The 27,253-nt window shown below is 50.8% G+C and overlaps 1 protein-coding gene across 1 annotated transcript; it reads right to left on the bottom strand.

Moving 5' to 3' along the window:
* Positions 1 to 137: 137 nt before the first annotated feature.
* ZNF541 (zinc finger protein 541) lies at positions 138 to 27,253 on the bottom strand. The gene is made up of 15 exons (XM_046683497.1): positions 26,856 to 27,253; positions 22,572 to 22,815; positions 18,844 to 20,674; positions 17,092 to 17,150; positions 16,674 to 16,833; positions 16,242 to 16,415; positions 14,984 to 15,308; positions 12,022 to 12,085; positions 11,259 to 11,401; positions 10,756 to 10,859; positions 9,910 to 9,985; positions 9,264 to 9,352; positions 1,330 to 1,470; positions 970 to 1,151; positions 138 to 856 (listed from the first exon to the last, which is right to left on the bottom strand). The coding sequence occupies exons 1-15, from the start codon at positions 27,160 to 27,162 to the stop codon at positions 694 to 696; spliced, it is 4,062 nt and encodes a 1,353-aa protein (XP_046539453.1). The 5' UTR covers positions 27,163 to 27,253; the 3' UTR covers positions 138 to 693.

Below are 27,253 nucleotides of genomic sequence, written 5' to 3'. Positions count from 1 at the left end.
CTCAATGAGTGAATGGCCCCCAGCTTCTCCAGGGAGGGGACCTGGCTTGCTCGTCTGTTTGGGTCCCGCGAGTGGCAGGGGCTCCAAAGCCTCTGCTGGATCAACAGGCCAGGGAAGCCAGGAGACAGCTGCTCAAGAACCCAATTTAATAAGATTTCCAAGTCGACACGTACAAAAAAAACCTAACAATGTACAAGTCACTGCAAGACTAGGGACTGAATTTGGAATGCAGAGAGACCCCCCAGGTGAGGGGGCCCCAACAGGTTGGAGATCTGAAGGTATTTTCCCACTGATTCTCTATGTCTTGGCTTTATCTAACAAATGGAACCAAACCCTCAAACTGAGCTGAGATTTAAGAGCTCCGCAGATCTAACGTGGTCCCTCCCAGAGCCTCCCTGCCCTGGGAGGAGTGGAATCGAAAGAGGAGGAGAGACTATTAACCTAGAGAGAATGGAGCCTCCGGCACCAGCCGACACAGACTTCACGGTGGTCCGATGACCGTGTGCTTCTCCTGCCTATTTGTGACCAAATGCCTGCCATGTGTGCAAGCTGGGCTGACCAGTGGGGGAGAGTTGGGGTCGGGGAGGGCAGAGGGGTGCCCTAAACACCTTGGAGAGGCTGAAGGGAGATGTGACGTGACAGGGCTGGAGGTCCCCTCCGCGACCGGATGCCTGGCCCGGCTGCCAGCCGGAGTCACCACTGCAGGGGCCCGATGTCAGCCCCGATCTCCTCCTCCTCCTCCTCCCTCAGCTGGAAGGGCTTCACCGGCCACTTCACCCTGACAATGGGCTCCACGTGGTCCTGAAGCCGGTGCCGTTTCATGTGGGCATTTCGACTCTTGATCTTGTCAAACACCCTAGGAGTCAGCCAGGGACAGGAGTCAGAGCAGGGGCAGGCAGGTCGCCCTGAGGGCAACCGCAGGGGGCTGAGGGCAGGCTGGCGTGAGCACTTCGCGGAAAGGGCCGGTACCTCTCACACTCTCGGCAGGGAAAGACGCCCTGGCCCTCCACGCTCCCCGGTGGCTCTGGGGTCCGCTTGGGGCCAGTGTTTGGGCAGGAGTTGAGGATGGACTCCCTCTTGTAGCTCTTGGTCTTTATCTTTAACTCGGAGGGTGGACGGTGGCTGGGTCTCTCCCGAGGGCTGCAAGTGACCTGTAGGGGGCAAAAACAGCGTTAAGGGCAAAAGCCCTTCTAAGGGAGATGCCGGGATCCAGGGCACCGACATCCTCTGCAGGAAAGCCCCTCCCATGGGGCGCCCTCCCCCAGCCGGCGACTTGGATGGGCAGTGGGCCTTGGATCAGCGCTGGACCCCAGACCCCGGACCGTCTACCTTTGCTTCTGTCCTGTCCACCTCATCCGAATCTCTCTTGACTCTCTTTTCCAGCCCGGGAGCTCGGCTGCAGTCAAACTTGATCATTTTCTTCCAGATGTAATAATACTCAACACACTGGGCTACAGTCTTTGTCTGGATCTAGTGAAAGGACACAGAAGCCAGCTGTGGGCAGTGGCTCACAGCATCCACGAGTATCGCAGTGGACCCCAAGTCCCCTCCCCACGGGGCCAACACCACTTTTTGAAAGCCCTCCTGAAACATCTTTCCCCTCTGGCTTGGCATGCCCCTTTGCTACAAGGGGCGGAGAATCACAGAGTCCTCCCGGGTGATGAGAGTGTTCAGAACGAAAGCACCGTGACCAACGCCATCTCAGCTCTGCAGGCTCTGAACAGCAAGCCCACCCCAGGAATCCTTCCCCATGGGAAGATGCACACGAAGGTATGCCACAGCGACGCTCACGGTGACATCAGGCCTGATGGCCACAGGTTTACCAACAGGGGCTAATTAAAGCAGAAGGCCGTCATGCAGTGGACCACACAGCCTTTGCAACAGCTAGGCAGAGCCCCACAAGGCTGAGCAAAGTGGCCCACGAGCGTAGGGGGAGGTTCTGAGAGCACGGCTGGATCTGAGGGCGTTTGGAGCCTGCCATTTGCTCTTCCTTCCACTAAGAAGTGACCCCATTAACGACAACTTCTGTAAAATCAAGAAGGATGGGACAGTTTAATTGTTCTAGGAAGAAAATTTCTCAGGAAAATTAAGCTGGCCATTTAACATCAGGAGCTCACTTTAGAGAACATTTTCTCCACGTGGATTTCTTTCAGCTTCGTGTGTATTCACAATCTGGGAGTCAAAACAGTACATCCTCTGCCTGCCTAAGAAATATCACTAGGTTTAAAAAGAAAGCTGGGCTTCTGCTTCTAAAGAAGATGGAGCAGCAGGAACCAGATTTACCCTCCCATCCACAACAGTGAAAACAAACAGTCCAAACACATGAGACAACGGTGGGTAAGACACTAGGCATCAGCCAGGGCAGGGGGATCCAGGCAGAGCCCAGTGGACTCCCCAAGTTGAGATTGAGTGGAGCGTCTGGGGCGACCAAGGTGGTGAGAGTCACAGGACAAAGTGCGGCAGAGGAGAGAGCTGCACAGAAGAAGGGCTCCAGAGACCTGGAGAGAGCTCTCCTCGAGTTCAGCCAAGTGCTGACCAGCCCGTGCTTTGAGAAGACTGCCCACCGCTGGGTAAAGAACCATCCAAAAGGATCAGAGGGAAAGGTGTCTGTCGCTAACACATGGCTGGGAACGTGTCTGCTCCCACCAGCCGGGGGGCACACCTCATAGTCCAGGGGGCATTGGCAGAGGAATGAGAGGGGTTTTGCCTCAGTAATGAGGAATGATTAGACCTAGACAAAAAACTGTTCTGGGCCCATCTAAAAAAAAAATCTAAAAGCAATGCCCAAAAGGAAGAGGCTGTTTTCAAGTACCTGTGTTCTAGAACATAGTTCAAGAATATTTATAAGAACGCAAAAATATCCAGCACCCAACGAGCTAAAATTCACAAGGCCTGCAACCCAGTGAAAGATGACCAGGCACGCAAAGAAGCAGGAAAATATGACATACGATGGGGGGAAAAAATCAACCCAGAACAGATACATATGTTAGAATGAGCAGGGAAGGACATTAGACTGTATAATATATGTTTAAAAAGTAATTATAGACATGGAAGATAGAAAAGAGACACAAATAGAACTTCTGGAGATGAAAACTACAATGTCTGAGATGAAAGCTACACTTCATGAGATTAATGGCAGATTAGACACTGCAGAAGGAAAGATTAGTGAACTTGAAGACACAGCAACAGAAGCTACAGAAAATGAAACACAGAGAGAGAAAAAATCAATAAAAATGAAGAGTATCAACGAGCTGTGGGACAGTTACAGGAAGCCTGACACACATCTCCTCGAAGGAGAAGGGAGGGACAGAAGAAATATGTGAAGAAATTAGGCTGATTTTCCCCAAATTTAATGAAAACTATAAACCCACAGATCTAAGAAGCTCAACCAACCTCAAGTACAAGAAAAAAAATGAAGAAAACCACACAAAGCACATCATAATCAAAATGCTCAAAACTAGTGATAAAGAGAAATTCCTACAGCCAGCCAGCCAGAGAAAAAAGACACATTATAAACAGAGGAACACAAAGACAAAGAAATCAGAAGATTTCTTGTTGGATACAATAAAAGCCAGGAGAAAATAGAGGAACATCTTTATTACTGAAAGTAAAAAACTGTCAGGCTAGAATTCTATACTTAGCAAAAGATCTTTCAAAAATGAAGGCAAAATACTCTTTTAGACTTACCAAAGCTGGAAGAATTCATTACTAGCAAACCTGCACTACAAGAGATGTTAAAGGATTTACATTTACTTTCTTCTGGAAAATGACACTAGATGGAAATATGGATCTACACAAAGAAATGCAGAGCAATGAAAATGGTAACGACGTGGGTAAATACACACGACTTATTATTTAAATTTCTCCAAAAGACAAGTGACTATTTAAACAAAAGCACTGATAACATATCGTGGGGTTATAACGTACGTAAAACGAAACGCGTAACAGCAACAGGATAAAGGTCAGGAGGGGAAGTGGAAGCACGCTGCTGTAAGGTTTTCCTTCTGCACATGAAGTGGTATCAAACTCTTGAAGGCAGATTGTGATAAGTTAATGATACGATAAACTATAAACCCAAAAGCAACCACCAAAATAAAGAGTTACAGACAGTACGCAAACAAAGGAGATAAAACAGAACCCTAAAGTTTACTACATTAATCCAAAAGAAGGCAGAATAAGTGGGTACGGAAGTAAGAAGAGATGAGACAAACTGAAAAGAAACAGCAAGACGATGGACTTCATCTAACCACTTCAACATCACACTCAGTGTGAATGGTGTAGACACCCCAGTTAAAAGGCTGACTATTTGACATGGAATAAAAAAGCAACACCCCAACACATGCTCCTTACAAGAACACACTTTAAATAAAAAAACAAATAGGTTGAAAGTAAGAGGATGAAAAAAGATATATATGCAAACACCCATCATAAGGAAGCTGGAGGGGCTGGCTCTATTAATATCAGAAAATATAGATTTTAGAGCAAAGAGTAACACCAGGGATAAACAAAATCATTTCATAATGATAAGACGGTAAATTAATCAAGAGGACATAAGAATCCTAAATGTTTATGCTTCTAAATCGGAGCTTCAAAATACATGAAGTAAAAACTGACAGAACTGCAGAGGGAAACAGACCCACAATTACAGCCAAATATTTTAGTATCTCATTCTCAATAATTGCTAGAACAAGTTGACAGGAAACGTACGGAAGACCGGAACCACACTGTCAGCCACCCTGAACTGACATTTTAGAAAGATCTTGAACAAAACAGCAAAATACACTTTCCATGAGTGCACTCAGATCTTTTACCGAGATGTAGACCGTGTTCTGGGCCATGAACAAGGGTCAAGAAATTTAAAATGATTCAAGTCATACAAAGTATTTCTCTGATCACAATGACATTCAATTAAAAATCAATAACAGAAGAGACGTGGAAAATCCTCAAATATTTGGAGCCTAAATAACACACTTCTAAATAACTCATAAGTCAAAAAAGGAATGAAAAGGGAAATGAAAAAGTATTTTGAACTGAATAAAAATGAAAATCCAACACACCAAAATTTATCAAAGCAGTATTGTGAGGGCAATTTATAGCACTAAACACCTGTATCAGGGAAGAAGACAGGTCTCAAATCTATGACCTCAGCTTCCACCTTCGGAAACTAAAAAAAGAGCAAATGAAACCCAAAGCAAGCAGAAGAAAGGAACCAATAAAGAGCAGAGCAGAAATCAAGTATTTATTTATATATTTTTTAAAGATTGGCACCTGAGCTAACATCTGTTGCCAATCTTCTTTTTTCTTTTCTTCCTAAAGCCCCCAGTACACAGTTGTAGATTCTAGTTGTGGGTCCTTCTGGTTGTGGCATGTGGGACGCCGCCTCAGCGTGGCCTGACGAGCGGTGCCACGTCAGCGCCCAGGATCCGAACTGGCCAAACCCTGGGCTGCTGAAGTGGAGCGCGTGAACTCAACCACTCAGCCATGGGGCTGGCCCCCAGAAATCAATTAAATAGAAAATATCAACATAACCATAAGCTGGTTCTTTGAGAAAAATCAATAAAGTTGATAAGCCTCTAGCCAGAGTGATCAAAATAAAAAGACAAATGACTAATATAAGGAGTCAGGTGACATCACTATAGTCTACACACACAAAAAGGATAATATGAGGATATTATGAACTGTATGCTAATATATCATCAACTGAGAAGAAACATACAAATTCCTTGAAAGACAAAAACTACCAACAGTCACTCAAGAAGACATTGATAGCCTGAATAGCTCTACATCTGGTAATAAATTGAATTTTCAGTTCAAAACCTTCCCACGAAGAAAACTCCAGGCTTAGGTAGCTTCACCACCAAACAGTTCTAAACAAACTCTTCCAAAAAACTGAAGCAGAGAGAACACTTCCAACTCATTCCGTAAGGACACTGTCACCCTGACAGCAAAGCCAGATGATAATATGACAAGGCAAGAAAGCTACAGACCAACATCCCTCAGGAACATGGATGAAAAATTCTAAACAAAATTTTAACAAACAGAATCCAATAATATATATATAAAAAGGACAATATACCATGACCAAGTGGAGCTCATCTCAGAAAGGCAAGTTTGGTTTAACATCAAAAATCAATGTAGTTCATCATAGGAAACTAAAAAAGAACAACCATACGAGCATCTCAAAAGACGCAGAAAAAGCATCTGATACAATCCAGTATCCACTGCTGACATAAACTCCCAGCAAGCTAGGAACAAAAGGAACCTCTTCAACCTGATGAAGGATTTCTACAGTAAACCTACAGCTAACATCATACTTAAGAGGTAAAAGACAGAGTGGCTTCCTTTCGAAGGTCATGAACAAGACAAGGACGTCCACTCTCCCCACTTCTACTCGAAAGTGTCCTGGCGGCTAATGAGCCAAGAAAAAACTGAAGACATCCAGATTGGGGAGGAAGAAAAAAAACTCTATCTGCAGCTGACGTGATTGTCTATGTAGAAAATCCAACGGAATCTACAAAAAACCTACAAAAACTACTAAGTGAGTTTAGCAAGGCTGCAGAACAGATCAATATAAACATCAATTTTATTTCTATACACACAAGCAACAAACTATTGGAAATCGAAATAAAAAAGGACCTTCTGTGACAGCACAGAAATCAGAAGTACTTAGGAATAAATCTGACGAAAGGTGTGCAGCATCTGTATGCTGCAAACTTCCAAACATTGCAGAGAGAAATTAAGGATTTAAATAACTAGAGAGGTTATGCCTTGTTCCTGGGGCAGAAGACGCAATATTGCTATGATGTCAGTTCTCCCCAACTGATCATTGAGTCAACACCGTGTCCATCAAAATCCCAGCAGAGCTGAAGTTTTTTAAAGAAACTGACAAACGAATTCTAAAATTCCTATGGAAATGTAAAGGACGTAGAATAAAAAAAACAACTTTGAAAAAGAATAACAAAGTTGAAGGACTAACATTTTCTGATTTCAGGACTTCTTAGAAAACTCCAGTAATAACGACAGTGTGGTAATAGCTTATGGTAGACAAATGGATCAATGGAACAGAACAGAGTCCAAAACAGACCTGTACATATATGGCCAACTGACATTTAACAAATGTGGAAAGGCAACTGAGTGGATAAAATATGGTTTTTACAACAAAAGGCACTGTAACAATTAAATATCCACATGGAAAAAATGAACTTCTGTCTATTCCTTGTAGCCCATACAAAAATTAACCCAGAATGGATCACAAATCTAAATGTGAAACCTAAAACGATAAAACTTCTAGAAGAAGACGTAGGAGAAATCTTTGTGACCTGGAGTCAGGCAAAGATTTCTTAGATATGACACCAAAAGCATGGTCCGTAAAAGAAAAATTAATAAGTTGAACTCAAAATTAAATTTTTTTCTTCAAAAGACATTCCTAAGAGACTGAAAAGCTGTAGATTTGGAGAAAATATTTGCAAAGCATATATCTGGATAAGGGACTTGTATCCAGAACAAATAAAGATCTCCTACAACTCAAAAAGATGCCAACACCCCAACAAAAACACAGGCAAAAGCTGTGAACAGACACCTCAGCAGGGAAGGCCCACGGCAAATAAGCACATGAACAGATGCTCAGCATCATTAGTAATCAGGGAAACGCACTGAGATACCACACACTCATTAGAACGGCTAAAATTAAAAAGACCGACCACATCAAGTGTTGACGAGGGCGTGGAGCAACTGGAGCCTGCGTACCCACTGGTGGACATGTGCAATGGCACAACCACTTTGGAAAACAGATTGGCAGTTTCTTAAAAACTTAAACATATACCTGCCGTACGGTCCACTCGTTCCCCGTAGGTATTTACCCCTGGAAAAAGTACATATCCATATAAAGACTTGTATGCAAATGTTCACGGCAGCTTTATCGTAACTGTCGATCAGTGGAAACCACCCAGATATCCATCGACAGGTGGATGATTAACCTGTGGTGCATCCACACAATGGAACACTCCTCACCCATAAAAGGGAGTGAACCACCAGTACACGACAACACGGACGAATCTCGAAATCTCAAAATAATTATGCTGAGTGTAAGAAGCCAGACAGTGCCAATCAATTCATAGTGACAGACAGTAGATAAGGAGCGGACCAGGGACGGGGCGGGGCAGGAAAGAGGGGTTCCCAAGGGGCAGGAGGAAACTTCGAGGGGGATGGATGCGTTCATTATCTTGGTTGTGGTGATGGTTTTACAGGTGTACGAATATGTCAAGACATCAAATCTTACGCTTCGATTATGTACAGTTTTGTGTACATCAAGTTACAAAAAGAACAAAAAAAATCAGTAAGACATTAAATGTAGTGTGAGCTCATCCTTTTCTGAGTACCTGCATCTACGTGTGCAGCTGGCCGGGGGGTCTAGTGGTTAGGATTCGGGGCTCTCACCCTGGCCTGGGTCCCCTTCCCAGTCAGGGAACTGGCAGGACAGCGGCTGCTGCATGTGGCTGTGATGCTGAAAGCTGTGCCCCTGGGATTTCAAACACCAGCAGGGCCCCCGTGGTGCACAGGTTTCAGCGGAGCTTCCAGAGTAGACAGACCAGGAAGAGGGACCCGGGCACCCACTTCCGAGGAAACTGGCCATGAACACCCTGTGAACAGCAGCGGAGCGTGTCTGATGGAGGCAGACGGTGGCGCAGGGCTCCACTCTGTTGCACACAGGGTTGCCGGGAGTCAGAATCGACTTGACGGAACTAATCAAACCCAATATATGTGTGTAACACCTGTACGGGCAGCAGCCTGAAGTGTACAGCCAAACAGTGGGAAGTCGGTCAGAAGCACGGCTGCGGGGAGGGACGTGGAGGGCTTTATTCTGAGCACGTGACGCATTTCTGTACTGTTTGGACTTGCTCACAACCAGGGCTTTTTTTTGGAGGAAGACGGGCCCTGGGCTAACTACTGCCAGTCCTCCTCTTTTTGCTGAGGAAGACTGGCCCTGAGCTAACATCCGTGCCCATCTTCCTCTACTTCACATGTGGGACGCCTACCACAGCATGGCGTGCCAAGTGGTGCCATGTCCGCACCTGGGATCCGAACCAGCGGACCCCGGGCCGCCAAAGCAGAACGTGCACAGTTAACCGCTGCGCCACGGGGCCAGCCCCGACCAGGGCTTTTGAAATGCATTAACTGCTTACAGTGGGAGCAGAGCGTGCCCTGACGGCCCTCTGCTCCAACTCTGCTCGGCTGTGGGAGGTGCCCGCCCCCGCTCGCCTTACCGTCTTGTGTATCAAATAGAAGTCCTTCTTGTGGGCACAGAACGCCTTCTTAAAGAGCCTCTTCTCTATGGGCGTCCAGATGTCCGAACCTAGCGGAGAAACAGCCAAGAGAGGGGAGGACGTTTCTCCTTCAGGGACCGCAGCCCCGGCTGAAATGCAGGCCACTCATCTTTTCAAAGCTGCCACTACCGAGAGCCGGTTAGGTGCCGAACATTCTGCGAAGCCCCGAACCTGCTTTATTTCATACAATCCTCACAACCACCTTAGCAGGTCGGAACCATTACTGTCCCCACTTTACAGATGAGGCTCCCACCACTTAACGGTCTCGCGAAGGGCAGGCGGGGGCCCCGGGCTGCCTGACTCCCGGGCTGCTGTGCTCAGACGCTGAACCTGAGCCTCCACCTCCCTGGGGCCAGGAGCACCCCCTTCCTGGAGGGCAGGGCCCCCTAGGAGACCCCTGGTAAAGGGGACGGTGGGATCCAGCTAGAAGAGAACGGCGCCCCCTGGGCTGCCCTGGAGAGGATGAGCCCTCCGGAAAGGCCGGAAGCCCCGAGAGAACTCCGAGAGGCTCAGGCAGAGCTTGAGACTGATGGTCACCAGGGGTCTCAGCCGGGCGGCGCCCAGGCCGCAGCCTTGCTCCAGTCACCTGTGTAGCGGTAGTCGGTGAGGGGGTGCGTCCGCGGCTTCTGCGGTCCTCTCAGTAAGAGGGTCTCCAGGGCAACCTGGAACAAGAGGAGGTCAGGCCACCAACCGGGGGAGGGCGGGGAGGGCGCGGCCCACCTTCATCCTCTCCTCATTCAGTAGCGCCCTCCCTAAAGCCTGCCCTCCCCCGGGGCCACCCCAAGTGCCTGTGAGCTGTCTGAGGCACACGGACTTCACCGCTAGGCGTACCGCCGCACGCAGCTGCCATCACTTTTTCAAAGCAAGAGCTTCTCAATGGAGGAAGCGGCGTGTGCGTCTATTCTGGCACGAGCTCCTCGCTTCATCAGGGACCAGTCTGGAGGAGCACCGCCCTGGCCCCGTCTTCACAGCACTAATCATTATCTGACAATATTTTTAATACTTTTTTTCTTTTTTTTACAGAGGAAGATTCACCCTAAGCTAACATCTGTTGCGAATCTTCCTCCTTCTTCTGTTGCATCACAGGTTTTCACACGTGGGTTTTTAATCAAAACCATAAAGCTCAGGAAATAAACCAGATTATTGCAGGACCTAGGCTGGGTCTACTGGGTTCCCCCTGAGATATGTGCTCTGTTGTCGCCCCAGTGAAATAACTGGCTGGCTGAGGCCATGTCAGTGCATTTCCCCTCCAGTTCACAAGGACCATGCCAATCCCAAAGCCAGGGGGAGAAGAATGGGGGGGCTTCTTTCAGTTTTCAGTGACTGCAAACCCCCAAGCAGATGGCACACGGCATGCACCCAGAGCCCCCAGCCCCAGGAGAGCAGGGAGCTGCCCCAGGCGCCCCGAGCCCTGGCCCTGCCGCCGCCTCACCTGAACGTTGCCGTGGGCTTCGTGCAGACAGTGCAGAGCGAGCTCCAGGTTGGTGCCCCCGCCGGGCATCACGCTGGAGCAAGCCACGTTACAGAGCTCAGTCACTGTGTTTCCAGCGAGCGGTCCCAGCGGAGTGTGAGGGAGAGGAGACAGAGGGAGTGAGCGAGGGCCAGGAGGAGACATCCCCAATAGCAGGGGCGCAGGGGGGAGGGTCCTTGTCACCATCTCCCTCACATCTCGTTGATGGCAGGCTGAGGGAAGGGAGGGACAAGGAGGAAGGGCAGAAACTCTGCTCCTGGCACCTGCTCTGGACCAGCTACTGTGTGAGATTGGGGGGGGGGGGGGGGGGGAGAAGGCAGCACGGGAGGAGCAATATGGGGCCAAGGACTAGCTTCCCCCGGGGACGGTGGGACGGTGCTCCCTGGTCAAGGCAAGAACTGGGAGGAGAAACCCCGTGGAGATGGAGGGGGAAGCAGGGGCCTTGGGAATCTGGCCTCAGCCACCTCTATCCTGCGTTTCTGGGTTGGTCATCACATCTCCCCATGGCTTCCAGACCAGAGAAGCGACATGCTCATCAATTCCAGCCCGCGATCTCTCCTGGAGCTCTGGGATCTCCGCCTGAAACCGGCTTCCTATGTTGATGTGTCTAAAAGGAGGCCACACACACACAGGCACGCAACACATACAAATGTGACTAAGACGGGAAATAAGAGAGACACGTGTGCTGTGCCCTGCTCTCCGGCCACAGCCCCATTCTATGGAAGCCCTGCGCCATCTCTCAGATGCACTGGGTGGTCATCACCCCTGCCAGACACAGGCAGGCATTCCAGAAACCTGTTGAAGGATGTTTCCTTCCTCCAGTTTTCTTTATCACTAAATTTCTGGCCTCAGGTGTTTCGCTTGGGGTCCCGGACGGGGGGTACCTGCTGACACCTGTCACACTTCTACATCCACAGCCACGCCCCTCTAACCACATTCCATGGACGCTCACGAGTCTCACGCTGTGCCATCAAGCCTACCTGGAACCTCCCGGGAAGTCTGTCCCTCATGGGCCCAACTCTGGTCTATCTGGACAGAGGAATATTGAGAGAACTTCCCACATATACCTGGAGAAACCCACCACCTCTCTCCTGGGGAGGCTCGGTTACTAGACCTCATCCCCCTGGGATGAAGGAGCCCTTGGGAAAAGCGACGCTGGAATGCAAGGTGGGTGAAAGTGTCCCCACTTTGGGAGGACCCTCAGGTTCTAAGTCTGTTCCAACTCACGGTTCAATGCTGATCTTAGTGTCGTCCTTCACCACACAGATGCCAAAAGAGCCATCCATTTGACCTAGAAAACACACAGTGAAAATCCTCAAGAAGACTGACTAGAAGGGATCCGCAGGGCCCCTTCTGCCTGCCTTCACAGGGCAGCTGAAAGCAGACTCTTTCAGGTTATACGGTATGCAGGTTCCTCAAAAAATTAAAAATAGAACTGCTAAATGATCCGGCCATCCCACTTCTGGGTATTTATCCCAAAGACCTGAAATCAGGATCTCGAAGAGATCTTTGCACTCCCATGTTCCTTGCAGCATTATTCACAATAGCCAAGATGTGGAAACAACCTAAGTGTCCACTGACGGGTCAATGGATAAAGAAGATGTGATATATACATACAACGTAATACTAATTAGCCTTAAAAGAGAAAACTTCGCAATATGCAACAACACGGATGCACCTTGAGGACATTATGCTAAGTGATAAGCCAGTCACAGAAAGAGAAATACTGCACGATTCCACTTCCATGAAATATGTCAAGTAGTCAGATAATCAAAGAATGGAATGGCGGTTGCCAGGGGCTGGGGGCGTGGGAAATGGGGAGTCGCTAACCAATGGGCATGAAGTTTCAGTGAAGCAAGAAGCAGCAGCTCTAGAGATATGCTGTGCAAGGCTGTACTTGTAGTCACAATTCTGTATTGCACACTTAAACATCTGTTAACAGGATAGATCTCATGTTAACTATTATCACAATAAAATAAAATTTAAAAAAAGACTGCATGGAAGGGGGATAGGACTTCTAAAAAATGAATAATAAGGAACTCAGCAAAACAACAAAGTAGCTGATGAAAATTCTATTAAAAAATAGTAAGTTAAAGTCTCTGGAAGTTGTCCTAAAAGCATACAGCATTTTAAGAAATACTCACTCAAGAAAATCAACTAAACCTTGGTAAGAACAGTGAGATTCTGTGGCAACTGCGCTGTGACGCGCGCCCGCATCCACCCAGTCCCCAGCTCTGCGTAACAGCTCTACCCAGAGTGCTCCACTCCAGGCAAGGGAGCCAAGAAGACAGGGGTCCCTCTCTCCCCAGCTCTCATGCTTAAAGAATGAAAGGAAGGTATAGTAAAATTTCTCATCAAAGAGAGAATATCATTAAGAGACAGAAGTCATAAAAAGAGAACCAAATGGAAACTCTGGGGTTAAAAAAGTACAATAACCAAAATGAGGCTCAACAGGAGATTTAGGGCAGCAGGAGAAATGATCAGCAAAGTTGGAGACAGATGAAGAGAGATTATGGAATCTGACGAACAGAGAGAAAAGAGAATGAAGGAAAATGAAGAGAGAAATGGGGGACATCATTAAGTGCATCAACATATGTGTAATGGGAGTACTAGAAGGAAGGGAGAAAGGGACAGGAAAGTATTAAAGTACTAATGGCTGAAAACTTCCCAAATTTGATGAAGAACAATATACACATCCAAAAAGCTTAAGAACTCCAAGTAGGATAAATACCAAGAGCCCTACATCCAGACACATCATAGGCAAAACGTCAAAAGCCAAGGATGAAGATAAGATCTTGAAAGCAAACAGAGAAAAACAACTCGTCACATATGAGGGCACCCCCCCCCCCCCCCCCCTGAGGTTAACAGCTGACTTCTCATCAGAAATGATGGAAGTCAGAAGGCAGTGGGCTAAGACATTCAAAATGCTGAAAGTAAAAAACTGTTGGGGCCAGCCCAGTGGCATAATGGTTGCGTGCATGTGCTCTGCTTCGGCAGCCCGGGCTTTGCAAGTTTGGATCCCAGACATGGACCTACGCACCACTTGTCAAGCCATGCTGTGGCAGGCGTCCCACATATACAGTAGAGGAAGATGGGCATGGATGTTAGCTCAGGGCCAGTCTTCCTCAGCAAAAAGAGGAGGATTGGCAGCAGTTAGCTCAGGGTTGATCTTCCTCAAAAAAAAAATGGGCAAAGGTTCTGATAGACACGTCTAAGAAGATCTATAAATGGACAATACACATGTGGAAAAATGCTCAACATCATTAGCCATGAAGGAAATGTAAATCAAAACCACAATGAGATACCACTTCACGTCAACGAGAATGATTATAATAAAAAAGACAGACAATAACAAGTATTGGCAAGGATGTGGAGAAACTGAAATTTTCATATAAAGCCAGTGAAATTTAAAATGGCCCAGCCATTCTGGAAAACAGTCTGGCAGTTCCTTAAATGGTTAAACACAGAGTTAGCCTATAACCTAGCAACTACATTCCTAGGCATATACCCAAGAGAAATGAAAACATGTCCCATAAAAACTTGTACATGAATATTCCTAACAGCAGTATTTGTAACAGCCAAAAAGTGGAAACAACCCAAATACCCATCAACTGCTGAATGGATGAAATGCGGTATATCCACACAATGGGCTATTATTCAGTCATCAAAAAGAATGAAACATCAATACATGCGACAACATGGATGAATCTTGAAAACGTTATCTAAATGAATAAACTACATGCAAAATGGCACTTTATATGATTCCAATTATATGAAACGTCTACAACAGGCAGATGCATAAAGAGAAAAAGTAGATTGGCGGTTGCCCAGGGCTGAGGAGATGGGGGCTACGGGGTGCGTGTGTTGTCTGCTACTGGATACAGTGCTTCTTCTGAGGGTGATGAAAATGCTCTAAAATTAGATTGTGTGAGGGGTGCACAACCCTGTGAATATAATTTTTAAAGTGTATACTTTAAGTGGGTGATCCATACGGTATGTGAATTCTCTCTCGATAAAGTTATTTTGAAAATCACTCAAAGGGCAGGTGGAAGAGTGGTCAGGCTAAATGGCCTCATGGTTTTCTTTCGGGCTATAAGGCTCTAAGCGCCTAGAAGACTGCTGGCCACAGACAGCCCCGGCCCCGGAGGCCCGCCATGGACGCGCAGACGGCCAGCCCAGCCGGACTTACCGCGCAGGGTGCTGAGGAGCTTGTCGGGGCTGGCCTGGGCAGACGCGGCGCAGAGTGTGCTGAAATACAGCCCCGAGCCCTCGCGGATGGGGCTGAGCATGGGGGGTGGCGTGTAGGCCGAGCACTGGAACAGCCCCTTCAGGAGGCGGTCCACCAGGAACACGGGCGAGCGCAGGCAGCTCTGGTGGCAGCCTCCCGGGCCCGGCTCCCCAGGCGCGGAGGGCGGCGGAGGCAGGAACAGCACCTTGGGCTGCGGGCGCTTCTTCCGCCTTCTCTGCTGGCTGCTCTCCTTGCTGTCTCTCTCGTCCCCATCTTTCTCTTGTCCCTGGAGAAAAAGAGAGTTCACAACCACAGGGCTCACTGGAGGCCTCCTCCCACTCAGCCATCTTCACGATGGGCCAGATGGGACCAGGGGACTGCCCACAGGACAGAGAGAAGTACGACACGCACACACCTGTGCATCCGCACGGGCAACCTCAGCCAAGGAGGCCAAGCAGGGCCACCGCGCCTGGGCCAGACCCCGGATCCTAAGCCTGGCTACATTCTCGTGCCCACAGCCCCAAGGAGAGGCCCTGACTCGGAGGATCTGGAAACGTGTGAGGCTAAAATTGACCATCAGAGAGAGGGGGCCAGAGACGCAGTGCAACAGTGTGACAACATGAAAAACCTCCCCTCCAAATGACAGCAGCTCCCGTGAGATGGACAATGGGATCCAGTCACGGACTCGAGGGGCCTGTGGGTCCACACACTCTGTCCCCGAGTCCAGCACAAGCGTCTCCGGGTGAGATCCTCAGCTCCAGCTGACGGGACTAATGGCCTGAACTTGCGAAGCTCACCCGCACGTGGTCTCCCCTCCTGCCAGTCTTCCTCCTCCTCATCCTCCAGGTCTCGGTTCCAACACCCCCTCCTCCAGGAAGCCCTCCCTCACCTCCTTAGGTTGGTCTCCCCCAGGTCCTCTGCACCCCCCAGGCCTGCCCACCCTGGGTCATCATTGTCTGGGGAGTGGTTTGTCTACCCCATTGGACTGTGACCCCCAGCAGGACAGGGCTGGGGCTGCTGTGGTCGCTGCAGAGTTCCTAGCACTGCCCAGCACAGGACTGGGCAGAGGACGCTCAGTGGATGTTGAATGACTGAATGAACGCACAAACCAAGTTCTTCTGGAATCAGGATCTCCCGTGGTATCTGGTTCGGGCTTTTCCCACAGCTTCCACGGGGAGGTGTGGAACCAGAAGGAAGGAAGGGGCTAGTAAACACCCACCTTGGCCGTGCTCCCCGGGGGTCGGCTCGCTAGAGCCCCAGGCACTGACACAGGGGTCCCCCAAGAGGCTGTGGCTGTGTTGTCCAAAGACTTCTTGGCTCCCGGGGGACTCTGCCCGTCCCCCTCTGGCCTCAGCACCTGTCTCGGGGGCTTGCAAAACTCTGCGCCAAACACCTAGACATGGAGAAGGGATGGCACTCTCAGAGAAACAGCTGGCAGGGGAAAGACGGGCGGCCTCTGGGCAGCGAGGCTGGGGGCAGGGCCAGGGCAGGGACCACCCCCTCCGAGAGGCACAGCCCTGACTCCCGGCCCCCTGGCCAGGCTTCCCCCAGCAGGACGTGTCCATCCTGAGACCAGTGACACCCCGCCGCTTCTCCCCTAAGCCTGTCAGAAACCCTGTAAGCAGAGAACCTGCGGCCGGCGCCCCGTCACCTGCTGCTCCTGCTTCCCTCGAGGTGACGGCCACTGGTCGCTGTGAAAACACATGTGGCTGCCCAGCCCTCTCTCGGTATAAAACATCTGGCTGCAATTCTTGCAGACGTAAGTGCTCCTCGGCTCTGCCCAGTCTGCAGGGCCCCCGTTTTGCTGGTTACTGTGGGTGGACATGCAGGAGGGAAGAAGGGGAGAACGGGACTACGATTTTGTTTTTGGTTTTTCAGTCTGAGCCACTGGCAACTCTTGACGAGCCCTAAGACGTGGAGACAACACCCCAACTCTTCAGGGCCCGGCGCACGCCTCCTCAGGGCGGGAGCGTCCCGTGCTCGCTCACCCCGGGCCAGCGCAGGAAACCCCCCGAGGACTCCTGCGCGGGGAGCCCCCCGGGCGGGCGGGGAGCGGCTTCCGAACTTACCATCCGCCCGCCGTGTTCTCCTCCTTCAGCGGATGGGGGAGCCGGTAGATGTTCCCACCCTGAAGATGAAAACACATCTGAGCCAGCAGCAGGCGGGAGCTGAGCAAGAGCTAAACTCTGAGGCTCCCAGAAGAAACACAGGTGTCGTTCTCTGCGACCCCGGGCTAGCCAATGGTTTCCTGGACGACGCCAGAACAGAAGACAGAACAGACAAAGCGGACTTCACCAAAACTTAGAACTTCTGCGCCTCCAAGGACACTGTCGAGAAGGGCAAAGACAGCCCACAGGACAGGAGGAAAGAGTCGCAGGTCATCTACCTGAGAGGGGACTTCTGTCTATCACACACAAGGATCTCTTACAGCTCATGACAAAAAGATAACCCAATTTAAAACTGGGCAACGGATCTGAACAGACACTTATCCAAGGAGGACATACAAACGGCCGACCTCAGTAGCCATCAGGAAAATGCGGATCAAACTGTAATGAGCCACCCTTCACACCCACGACGATGGCTGCTCTGAGAGGAAACGACGGGACCGTAACAAGCGTTGGTGGGGACGTGGAGAAGCTGGCGCCCTCCACACTGCGGTGGGACGTGGGACGGCGTCACTGCTTTGGGAAAGTCTGACGGTTCCTCAGTTAGACACAGAGTGACCCTATGACCCACCAATTCCACTCCTAGGTGTTTCCCAAGAGAAATGAAAACATACATCCACACAGAAACTGGTACACAAAGGCTCACAGCAGCACTGTTCACAAGGACCAAGCAACGGCAACAACCCTAATGCCCAGCCCCTGACGGACGGATAAACCAGATGTGATATATTACTCCAAAGGAAGACTATTCGGCCATAAAAAGAATGAAGCGCTGATCCAGGCTACAACATGCAGAACTTTGAAAATATCATGCTGAGTGAAAGAAGCCGGACACAAAAGGCCACGTAAAGGATGATGCTAATTATAGGAAACGTCCAGAATGGGCGGATCCATAGAAACAGAAGGCAGATCCGCGGTCGTCAGGAACTGGGAGGGATGGAGAGATCGACAGTGACAACTAAGGGTGTGGGGTTTCTTTTTGGGGTGATAGAAATGTTCTGGCAAAGAGCAGTGATGGATACACTAAAAACCGCCAGACGGTACACTTTAAGATGGCGAATTAGATGGTATGCCAATATTGAAGCTGTTTAAAAAAGTTAAAAAAAAAAAAAAAGGTAGCTGTGGCGTGACAGGAAGGATGCTGGAGCTCAGCACGTCACCAAGAGAAGTGGCGAAGCTGCCTGCACCCAGGACCTCACGGCACGATGTGGGGAGGAACCAAGCTGATGCTCCACAAGCACCGACGGGCGGCAGGACCCGGACTCACGGCCAGAAAAGACTTGGCGTTTCACGTGGGGAGACTCGAGGGGAAAGGAGCTCTATCTCATATCCTCTGAAGAAGTCAAGGAGGCGAACCCACAAGGGAGAGAAAGGCAGAGAGAAAGCAAGCACAAAAAGCACAGTGAGAAAGCAGCACGGCACAGGGCGTCTCTGACAACTCCATGCAACCCTCGTTCTGGTTTTGGGGTTTTTTTGGCAGGGGTGGGGCTAATGGGGGGAACCACAATCTCTCTGAACCTCATCCCCCCCATGAAACTGCATCTGAGAATTCAGAAGTTAAATGAAATGCCCGGACAACTAGAAACGTGGAAACGTCTAACGAATGAGACTCTCGCCTCATGGGAGGTGAGGTCACAGGAGAGAGGGTCCCGGTACCTGGATTCTGTTGAATATCGTCAGCTTGGACTTCGGGTCCCGGGGGGGGTCCACCGGAGGCCCGGCAGACGAGAAGGAGGCCATGGCCACCTGGCTGGGAGACGCCGCACAGCACATATCCATTTTCACCTTCTCCTTCCGGAAGCCAGAGAAGCGCTGGGCCCTGGGGTTGCTGGAGAAGAGCCTGTAGCCTCCGCCCCTGGAGCAGGCCAGGCCCTTTTCGCCCTTCGTGGCTCCCAAAGCCATGCCATTCTCAGCCTGGGCCTGCTTCCCGGGGAGCTGGGCTCCGGGCAGCTCGTCCCCACCTAACTGGGTCTGCCGTGGGCCCCCGGGGGAGAAGATGTCCCCCAGGTCCAAGGTCCCTTTCGAAGATCTCAACTGCTTGGCCAGAGAGATGTCTGGATTCCCAGTAGGGTCCAGACATGACACTGTGAGGGACTGTGCAGCAGTGGCCACTTTGGGCCCTCCCTTTGAGTCCCGCCTCACATTGGCTGGGGAGGCCTCTCTAGGGAAGGCGAGCACGGTTTTCCTCCTGCGGGCTGGGGATCCCTCTGGCTCCGGGTTCCCAGGGCCAGGGTGGAGAGAGTCAACAGCGGGTGCCAGGGCAGGGGGCTGCTGCGGCCACGGCCCCTGCAGTGGCTTCAGGGCGGCCTGCTTGCCCTCGGGCACGGGGAGCTGGGAGGAGGCTGCGGCCACCTGGGCATGGGAGAAGATGCGCTGGGACTTGGTGAGCATCTGGAACACCTGCCTCTGCTCGTGGCTCACCAGGGACTCCTGCGACTTCAGGAACAGCTGCCGGAAGAGCGGTGTGGCATCCGACGACGGCAGCCCACTAGGCTTCTGGACACCCTGGAGGCCGGGCTCCCCAGGGCTCGGCCACGTGAAGGAGTCGCAGTCAAACTTGCTCTTCTTGGAAGCCCAGGGGTCGTCTTCCTCACTGGCATACCTGGGGTCGCCCGACGCCTCTGCAGGCGCCTTCAGGAGCGAGGGAGGGAAGGGCAGCGTGTCCTCCAGGCTGGTGCCCGGGCCAGGCGAGGGCTCCCCCACAGGGAAGGACTCGGAGCCCTCCTGGGACGGCAGCGCAGGCAGCTTGTGGACAGTGAACATGTTGTTCCCTTTGCTCCTGGGGCAGCCGGGCCGGTTCCGGAGCCACTTGAAGTTGTGGCTCGATGGCTGGGAACCGGCAGACGCCGTCTCGCCTCGGAAAACAGGCAGGCAGGCAGGCAGGGGGCCGCCCTCCGGCCAACCTTCCAGGGAGGACGGGAGCTGGAGCAGCGACGGCTCCGACTCGGCTGGGTCAGCGCCGCCATTCTCCGCCGCCCTCGAGTGGATGGTGGTGAACACGTCGGCAGCAGTTGGCTCCTTCCGTGGGGGGCAAGGCTCCTCGGAAACCTCAGGGCCCAGGATTCCCGAGGCCGCTGTGGTGCAGGAGGAGCCCGACGAGGGCGGGCAGGGGTAGGCCACGCTCCTCCCTTCGCCGCTGTCCGAAGGCCCCGCCAGGGCTGGGCCGGGAGAAGCGATCTTCTGATGGACGATGCTGCTCACAATACAGCGCAGGAGGTCTCTGTTGGGCAAGAGGGAGCCTGGGGACCTGGCTTCCGAGGGCCCCAGGGAGCGCAGGCCGCCCGGTGCAGTGGGGCCGGCCGCCTCGTGGGCGTGGGGCGAGTCCCCGCAGGCCTCCTCTTCCGGGGGCGCTTCCTTCAGGATGCACAGGCCGTGCTGGACCTCGTAGTGCCGGCGCAGTGAGCGGTAGTCGCAGTAGCTCTTGCTGCAGCCCTGCTCGATGCACACGAATGGCTTGGTCTTCTGGTGGGTGAGCATGTGCCCCGTGCTGAAGTCACATGTGAGAAGGAAGTCAGCGGGCGCCCGGCGCGGGCCTGCCACTGCAGAGCCCAGACGCGTCCCCAGGGCCAGGGCACGTCTGCACCACAATTCAGAACCTGTACTCGGCGCCCCAGGACAGACATGAGCGGCCCCCGCCAGGGTCAAAGCAATCTGGAAGGGGCGCTCCTGTCCCTCACCTTTAAGCAAACCCCTTATCTGAGAAAAAAATCCACAGAAGCCAGGCTGGAGGTCCCCAAAGTGGGTTCCCAAGGAACACCGGTCCTCCAGAGTAGCTCCCTGAGGACCTGGGCTCAGCTAGCTAATAAGCCTTGAAAAAGCACTATTTACTCCTTGGTGGTTCACAGTGCACAGCAGCAAATTTAAAAGCCACATAAGGAGACAGACAGAGAGACATCTGTGCAACTTTCGATGTCTCTCAGACTTATTGGCTCACAGGACCATTTTTTCAAATGGCCCCTTTTAGCATCCTTGAGAACCAGAGTTCTGCAGAATGCACCGGAGGAAATGCTAACTTGGGGATGATCTTTCCTTCAGCAAAGGAGTCTTGGCCTTATCATAGGATTCCTCTAAGGAGACAGCTATCTGGAACCCACTATAGCAAAAAAAAAAAAAAAAAAAAAAAAAAAAATTCACAGATGCCCAATCAGTAAAAACTTTCTAGAAAACAGCCAAATTGCCTATAATTTCTGCAAATATAAATGAATACGAATATGTATCATATTCATATCATACTGATACCGACGTTAACGTGTTATAAATATAAACAAATGAGTAAGTCAGCCTCCGGGTTCCCAAGAGTCCTACTCTGGACAATCCTATTATAAACGGGACACACGGGGATGCCCAAGAAACAATCAGCTCTTCCCCAAGGCTGACCCGTGGCCTCCCTCTGAGGGAAGCATCAGAGAAGGAATCGGGAGACCCAATTTCTAGCCCCAACTGATCCCCACTTGCCACATGAGCATTACTTCCTTTCCCTGGGGAGGGGGTGGGAGAGGGGATGAAATGAAGGGGAGATTAATCAAAGCCCCCTGGAAAGGTTCGGAGAGCTATAACAAAGCAAAGGATTGGCCTCTCCCACTGGCAAGTCTCTTGGTTTGAAAAAAGTCCATCTTTCCTTCCTCACTAGCAAGAAAGGCTTATTGTTTCCAAGACATTAAGAACACAGGGAATTCTGCTCCTAATCCTTATAATGGGCTTTCTTTTTAAAATCAAGTTAAAAAAAAAAAATCAAGGGGCTGGCCTAGTGGAGCAGGTTAAGTTTGCATACTCTGCTTCAGCAGCCCAGGGTTTGCCAGTTTGGATCCCAGGCATGGACCTACACACTGCTCATCAAGCCACGCTGTAGCAGCGTCCCACATAAAATAGAGGAAGATTGGCACAGATGTAGCTTAGGGCCAATCTTCCTCACAAAAAAAAAAATCAAGAATTTTTAAAAAAAGGAGTTACAAAAGAAATAGAAGAATTACACTCTATTGCCATGTTCTAGAAACCGGTGTTTGAGAATTTTTCATGCCCCTGTGTTATCTCAATACATATTCCTTATGAAACGCAGATCCGTTCTCCTCAGACACCTACCAGGGACTCCAAATATTTCTCTAGAGTGCGCCCAGTTCCCTCCAGGATGAAATCGCCCCTGGAGTGAGCCATCACAGGCCTCTAAACCAGCAGCACTTTCCCCCCTGGTGTGAATCTGTGGTTGGACGAGTGACCTCTGCACGGCAGCGTGCCAATGGAGCCGTGAGGAAGCAGAGGTCACACTCGGTGGGGGACAAGGTAGCGGGAAACCCCAGAGAGGGCTAATCTGGGAGGGGACGAAAGGACATGGGACCATGGCTGCACCTCCCCCCCCGCCAGCTGGGTCGGCCCAGACTCCCACATACAGGTGGTCTTGACGCTTGAAGGCCTTGCTGCAGATCTTGCACACGTGCTTCCTCTCCTGGCTGTGCGTCAGGTAGTGCTTGCTGAGCGAGCTGGCGCTGCTGAACACCTTCCCGCACAGGCTGCAGTCCAGGAGCAGGTTCTGCGGGGAGCTGTGCGGCCGCCGTCCCTTCCGGGCGCTCCCTGAGGTAGCCCTGCCTCCGTCGTCAGCGTCTTTGGGCATCTTAAGTGCGCTGAGCCCCAGGTCTAAAGAGAGCGAGAAAGCATGGGTTACAGGTACTTGGGGAGACCGAGGGTGCGGCTGGAGCACCCTGCAACTCTCAGAGCCACGCAGACTGAAAGAGTGGGCCTGAACTCCTCCTCCAACTCCTGCGGCCCTCAGTGCAGAGTAAGCAAGGTTTGGGGCCAGCGAGGGAGAGAAGGACCCTGGGCAGGCCATGCCCGCAGGGCAGCCCCCGGTCCTGGTGCGACACTTGGATGATGGCAAGAGGGGGAAGCACTTCCAGGACATGGTGACCGAGAGTGGTGGAGCTTGACGACCACACATCCATCGCACTCTTGGAAGGACAATCCAGAAATACCTCATCTCCAGCCTGGTGTGACTCCTTTCTCCCAGCCAATTCCACTTCCGGGTTTTTAAATTAAGGAAATTAACATAGATCCGTACAAAGAATTAGCTGCAAGGGAGTCATGGCAGCGCTGTTTTTCCTGGAGAAACATTAGAAACAACCTAATGTCTGACAAGAGGGCAACGGGGGGCTGCATCCTGGTTTCAGTGGCCGAGGACACAAGCATTTAAGATAAAACTGTAGAAAAATATTCTGTGACATCAAAGGATGTTCATGCCATACTACCGAGTGAGACAAATGCAGCCTGTTACAAAACAGAATCATCCTTGTCTTTAAAACAGAAAATAAATTTGAATCGAAAACAAACTGAGAGAATGGGACTGACTGGTAGGTTATGGGCCATCTTTATTTCGCTCTTCTTGTGTTGCTGGGTTTCCATGTTTGCTGTATCCCATGGGTACAACAATGGGAAGGTATTTTTAGGGATCGCGTCATCTGAGGACCAGGCAAAGGGATGGGGATGTTCAGGTGTGAGAGGGCGCAGACTGCTCTCTCTTGCTCCGAGGCACAGAGATGGGTTTAGTGACTACAGAGTAAAGGAAAGCTGACTGCACAGCCCTGGAGACGTAAGGGCCAGGCACGAGGGCTCTGCAGGCTGACCTTGGCTTCCCGGCCCCTGTAACGCCCGCTCCGGTGCTCCGAGGCACTCAACAACCATCTGACGGACGGATGCATCTTGGAAGATTTTTCCACCCCTTAGACTGGTCTTCAAGATGGACGGGATTGCCTAACGAGATGGCAAGTTTAGAAGTCACCATTTATCTAGGATGCTGCAGAGGCGGGATCCGAGAATCCAACAGGCCAGGGCACGGGGAGGGGGCTGACTGAAGGACCCCAAACGCTCATTCTCTGTGGCTGAGACGCAGCAGGAGAGACAGAGCAGAGAGAAACCTGAAGTGGGAGTCTCGAGGCCCCGACTGTCATCCCAGCTCTGCCTCTGGCCGGGGGCCATCAGTCACTAACTTCCCTGGCCTTCATCTCCTTCACATGAGAAATTACTGTGACGAGTGGCCGAAGGATTCCAACAGTCTAAACAAGGAAAAACAGAACTCTTTCACAGCAAAGTCCTCCGGCTTGCTAGGTCACTTTAAAAATGCCCATCAGGGGGCCGGCCCGGTGTCACAGCGGTTAAGCACACATGTCCCGCTTTGGCGGCCCGGGGTTCACCAGTTCAGGTCCTGGCTGCGGACACGGCACCGCTTGGCAAGCCATGCTGTGGTAGGCGTCCCACATAGAAAGTAGAGGAAGATGGGCACGGATGTTAGCTCAGGGCCAGTCTTCCTCAGCAAAAAAGAGGAAGATTGGCAGCAGATGTTAGCTCAGGGCTTATCTTCCTCAAAAAAAGAAAAAAAAAGCCCATTAAAGCAACTATTAAACTAGAAAACAAAATGTTGTTTCAAACAATTGGCAAGGACACTGACAAACAGCCTGCAGAGTCAATGGCTGGGAAGCCACACGATCTTCCCAGACAGCAGTGTTATGAGAGCTCTGAAACTGTGTTCTCCAACGGCAAACCCACTTGGAGGAAGAGGTTCAAAGAACGAATCCAGAGGAAAACTCGATATAAAAAGTTGTTCACAGAAACACTGTAGCCGTCTAACAAGCAAGAATATGCTCTAACAATACAATGGAATAACTATTAGTGTGATAGTTGAAAAGTCTACCTTCATATAAGAAAGCAAACACACTAAGTTTTAAAAACTTCAGAGAGAATTATACACTTAATGCATCTGTGCAGAAACACGTTTATCTGAGTGGCTTTACCCATGTTTTTAAAAATTGACGTGTGGGAGCCAGGCTGGGGATTTTTCTTGTTATTATTTTTCTTTATTTTCTAAGTTTTCTTTAATGAATACGTATTTCTTTTCTAATGTGCATTGATATGGACCTGACTTTAAGTTGAAGAAGTGTAAAGAGTTAAACTTTAATGTTCAGTGGATTCCTTTTTTCATAAGAAAAAAATTTAAGTTTAAAACAAATTAGGGAAAGTTGAACTAGATTAACTATTTGCAACATTTTTGAGGGGGGCACAAACCCTATAGAAATCTAGCGAAAGCTAGTTTCTCTATCCAGCAAAAGGCACACAGATTTGCAGTACCAGCATTTCTCAGGTAATTTCTGCAACTGGGGTTCAGAACCCTAATTACTGGCCCGGTGCGTCTAACACTGCAGACATCCCATGATTCTAGGATCTCCTGTTTAGCCCCCGTTCCAACGTGAGAGCCAAGCTGGCTCTCGGAAAACTAAGGGAGGTGCGTCTCTGAGGGAAGGGCGCCCTTGTCCCCAAGGCTGTACTGGTCCCTGTCTCCACTGCCAGGTCTTGGCCAAGAGCCACTCTCCAGACAAGCGATATCATGTGTGCAGGGTCTCAGGAGTTTTCCCTTTCAGCAAGTCTTCAGGGCGTTTCTTGAGCGGCTTGTCCCAGTGAATATCTGTTTGGCAGGGCCATTTCAAATGGGGCCTCCCACATGCATGGCATGATTATAAATATTGAAGAGCTCCAGCTCAGTCAACCCATGTAAGCAAGTTACCCAAGAACCCATGAAGAGGGTTAAAAACAAAAAATCGGGGGCCGGCCCTGTGGCTGAGTGGTCAAAGTTCCACGCCTCTGCTTCGGCGGCCTGGGTTCGTGGGCTTGGATCCCACACACAGATCTGCTCCATTCGTCGGCCATGCTGTGGAGGCGTCCCACACACAAAGTAGAGGAGGACGGACACAGATGTTAGCTCAGGGCAAATCTTCCTCACACACACACAAATTGGATTTATCTTGTGGGGGAAGCTTGAAGGCACACCGAAAGATGTCACCAAGGTCTCTAAGTAGTCCATTCGTTCTCCCTTCGTTCCTCCACTGCTGATGAGAAAGATTCAGAACTGAAGCAGTGGACTGCCTGAAATTAATTCTAACAATATTCGTAAAAATAACTACTATCTGGGGCTGCCCCGTGGCCGAGTGGTTAAGTTTGCGCACTCCACTGCAGAGGCCCAGGGTCTCGCCAGTTCGGATCCTGGGTGCGGACATGGCACCGCTCATCAGGCCACGCTGAGGTGGTGTCCCACGTGCCACAACTGGAAGGACCCACAACTAAAAAATATACAACTATGTAGTGGGGGGATTTGGGGAGAAGAAAGAATAAAAAAACAAAACAAAACAAAAAAACTATTATCTGCCCGGTGTTTTACAGTGTATGAAGTGCTTTCACATTCATCTCTTCCTTTGCCTCTCACTGCTACGACTCGGGGGGCAGGTCGAGTGGGCATCATTGTCCCCCCACTTTACAACAAAGACACTGAGCCTTAGGAAGGTCAGACCACCAAGGAGCAGAGGGACCGGATCTCAGTTCCTTCTGGAAATGTGAGGAGGGCTTCTGAGATGTGGCAATGGATGGGGAAGTCTCCCATAAACTCAGCCATGCCACACACAGGATCAGAACAGCCCCAAATGCCCAAGTTCCTCAACCTCATTCCCTAGGATGGGGGTTCAGGCTCCCTGACTAGGAAGTCGGGAACAATTCCCAGGTAGATAAAAGGTAACTGCTCCCTAATCACCTGTGGAAGAGAGCAGTGTTCTCCACCAGTCTGCGCAGAATCAGTCCCCAGCTGGCCCCAGGACCCTTCAAACAGCCTGCCAGGCCCTTGACCCCGTGGACGGCCTCACCTTGTAAGGAAGTCTGGGACTCCGGATCTGCAAACTCCTCCAGCAGCTTCACGGAGTCGCTGTCCCTCCCTGAGTACAGGGACAGGGTGTCCAAGTTGTCCTCCAGGGCCTCGCCGGGCACATCAGGTGTTGGGAGGCTGGGGTCCAGGTCGGAGCTACTCAGGTCAGCATAGAGCAGGTCTCGTGGGCTGGGCCCCAGGTCCCGGTTGAGGGTGTCACTGCAGTTGAGCCCCTGGCTCTTGGAGAACGAAGGGAGGTGCGTCTCCGAGGGAAGGGCACCCTCGTCCCCAAGGGTGTACTGGTCCATGGCTCTCCGGGGCCAGGTCTTGGCCAAGAGGCACTCTCCAGACGAGCAAGGCCGTGCAGGGTGTCAGGGAGGAGAGAGCCCTGGGTGGTGT

The sequence above is a fragment of the Equus quagga genome, chromosome 13 (assembly GCF_021613505.1).
Source record: "Equus quagga isolate Etosha38 chromosome 13, UCLA_HA_Equagga_1.0, whole genome shotgun sequence".
Taxonomy (NCBI): domain Eukaryota; kingdom Metazoa; phylum Chordata; class Mammalia; order Perissodactyla; family Equidae; genus Equus; species Equus quagga.
Note: the sequence above shows the minus strand (reverse complement) of the source record. Positions and strands in the feature narration are given on the sequence as shown.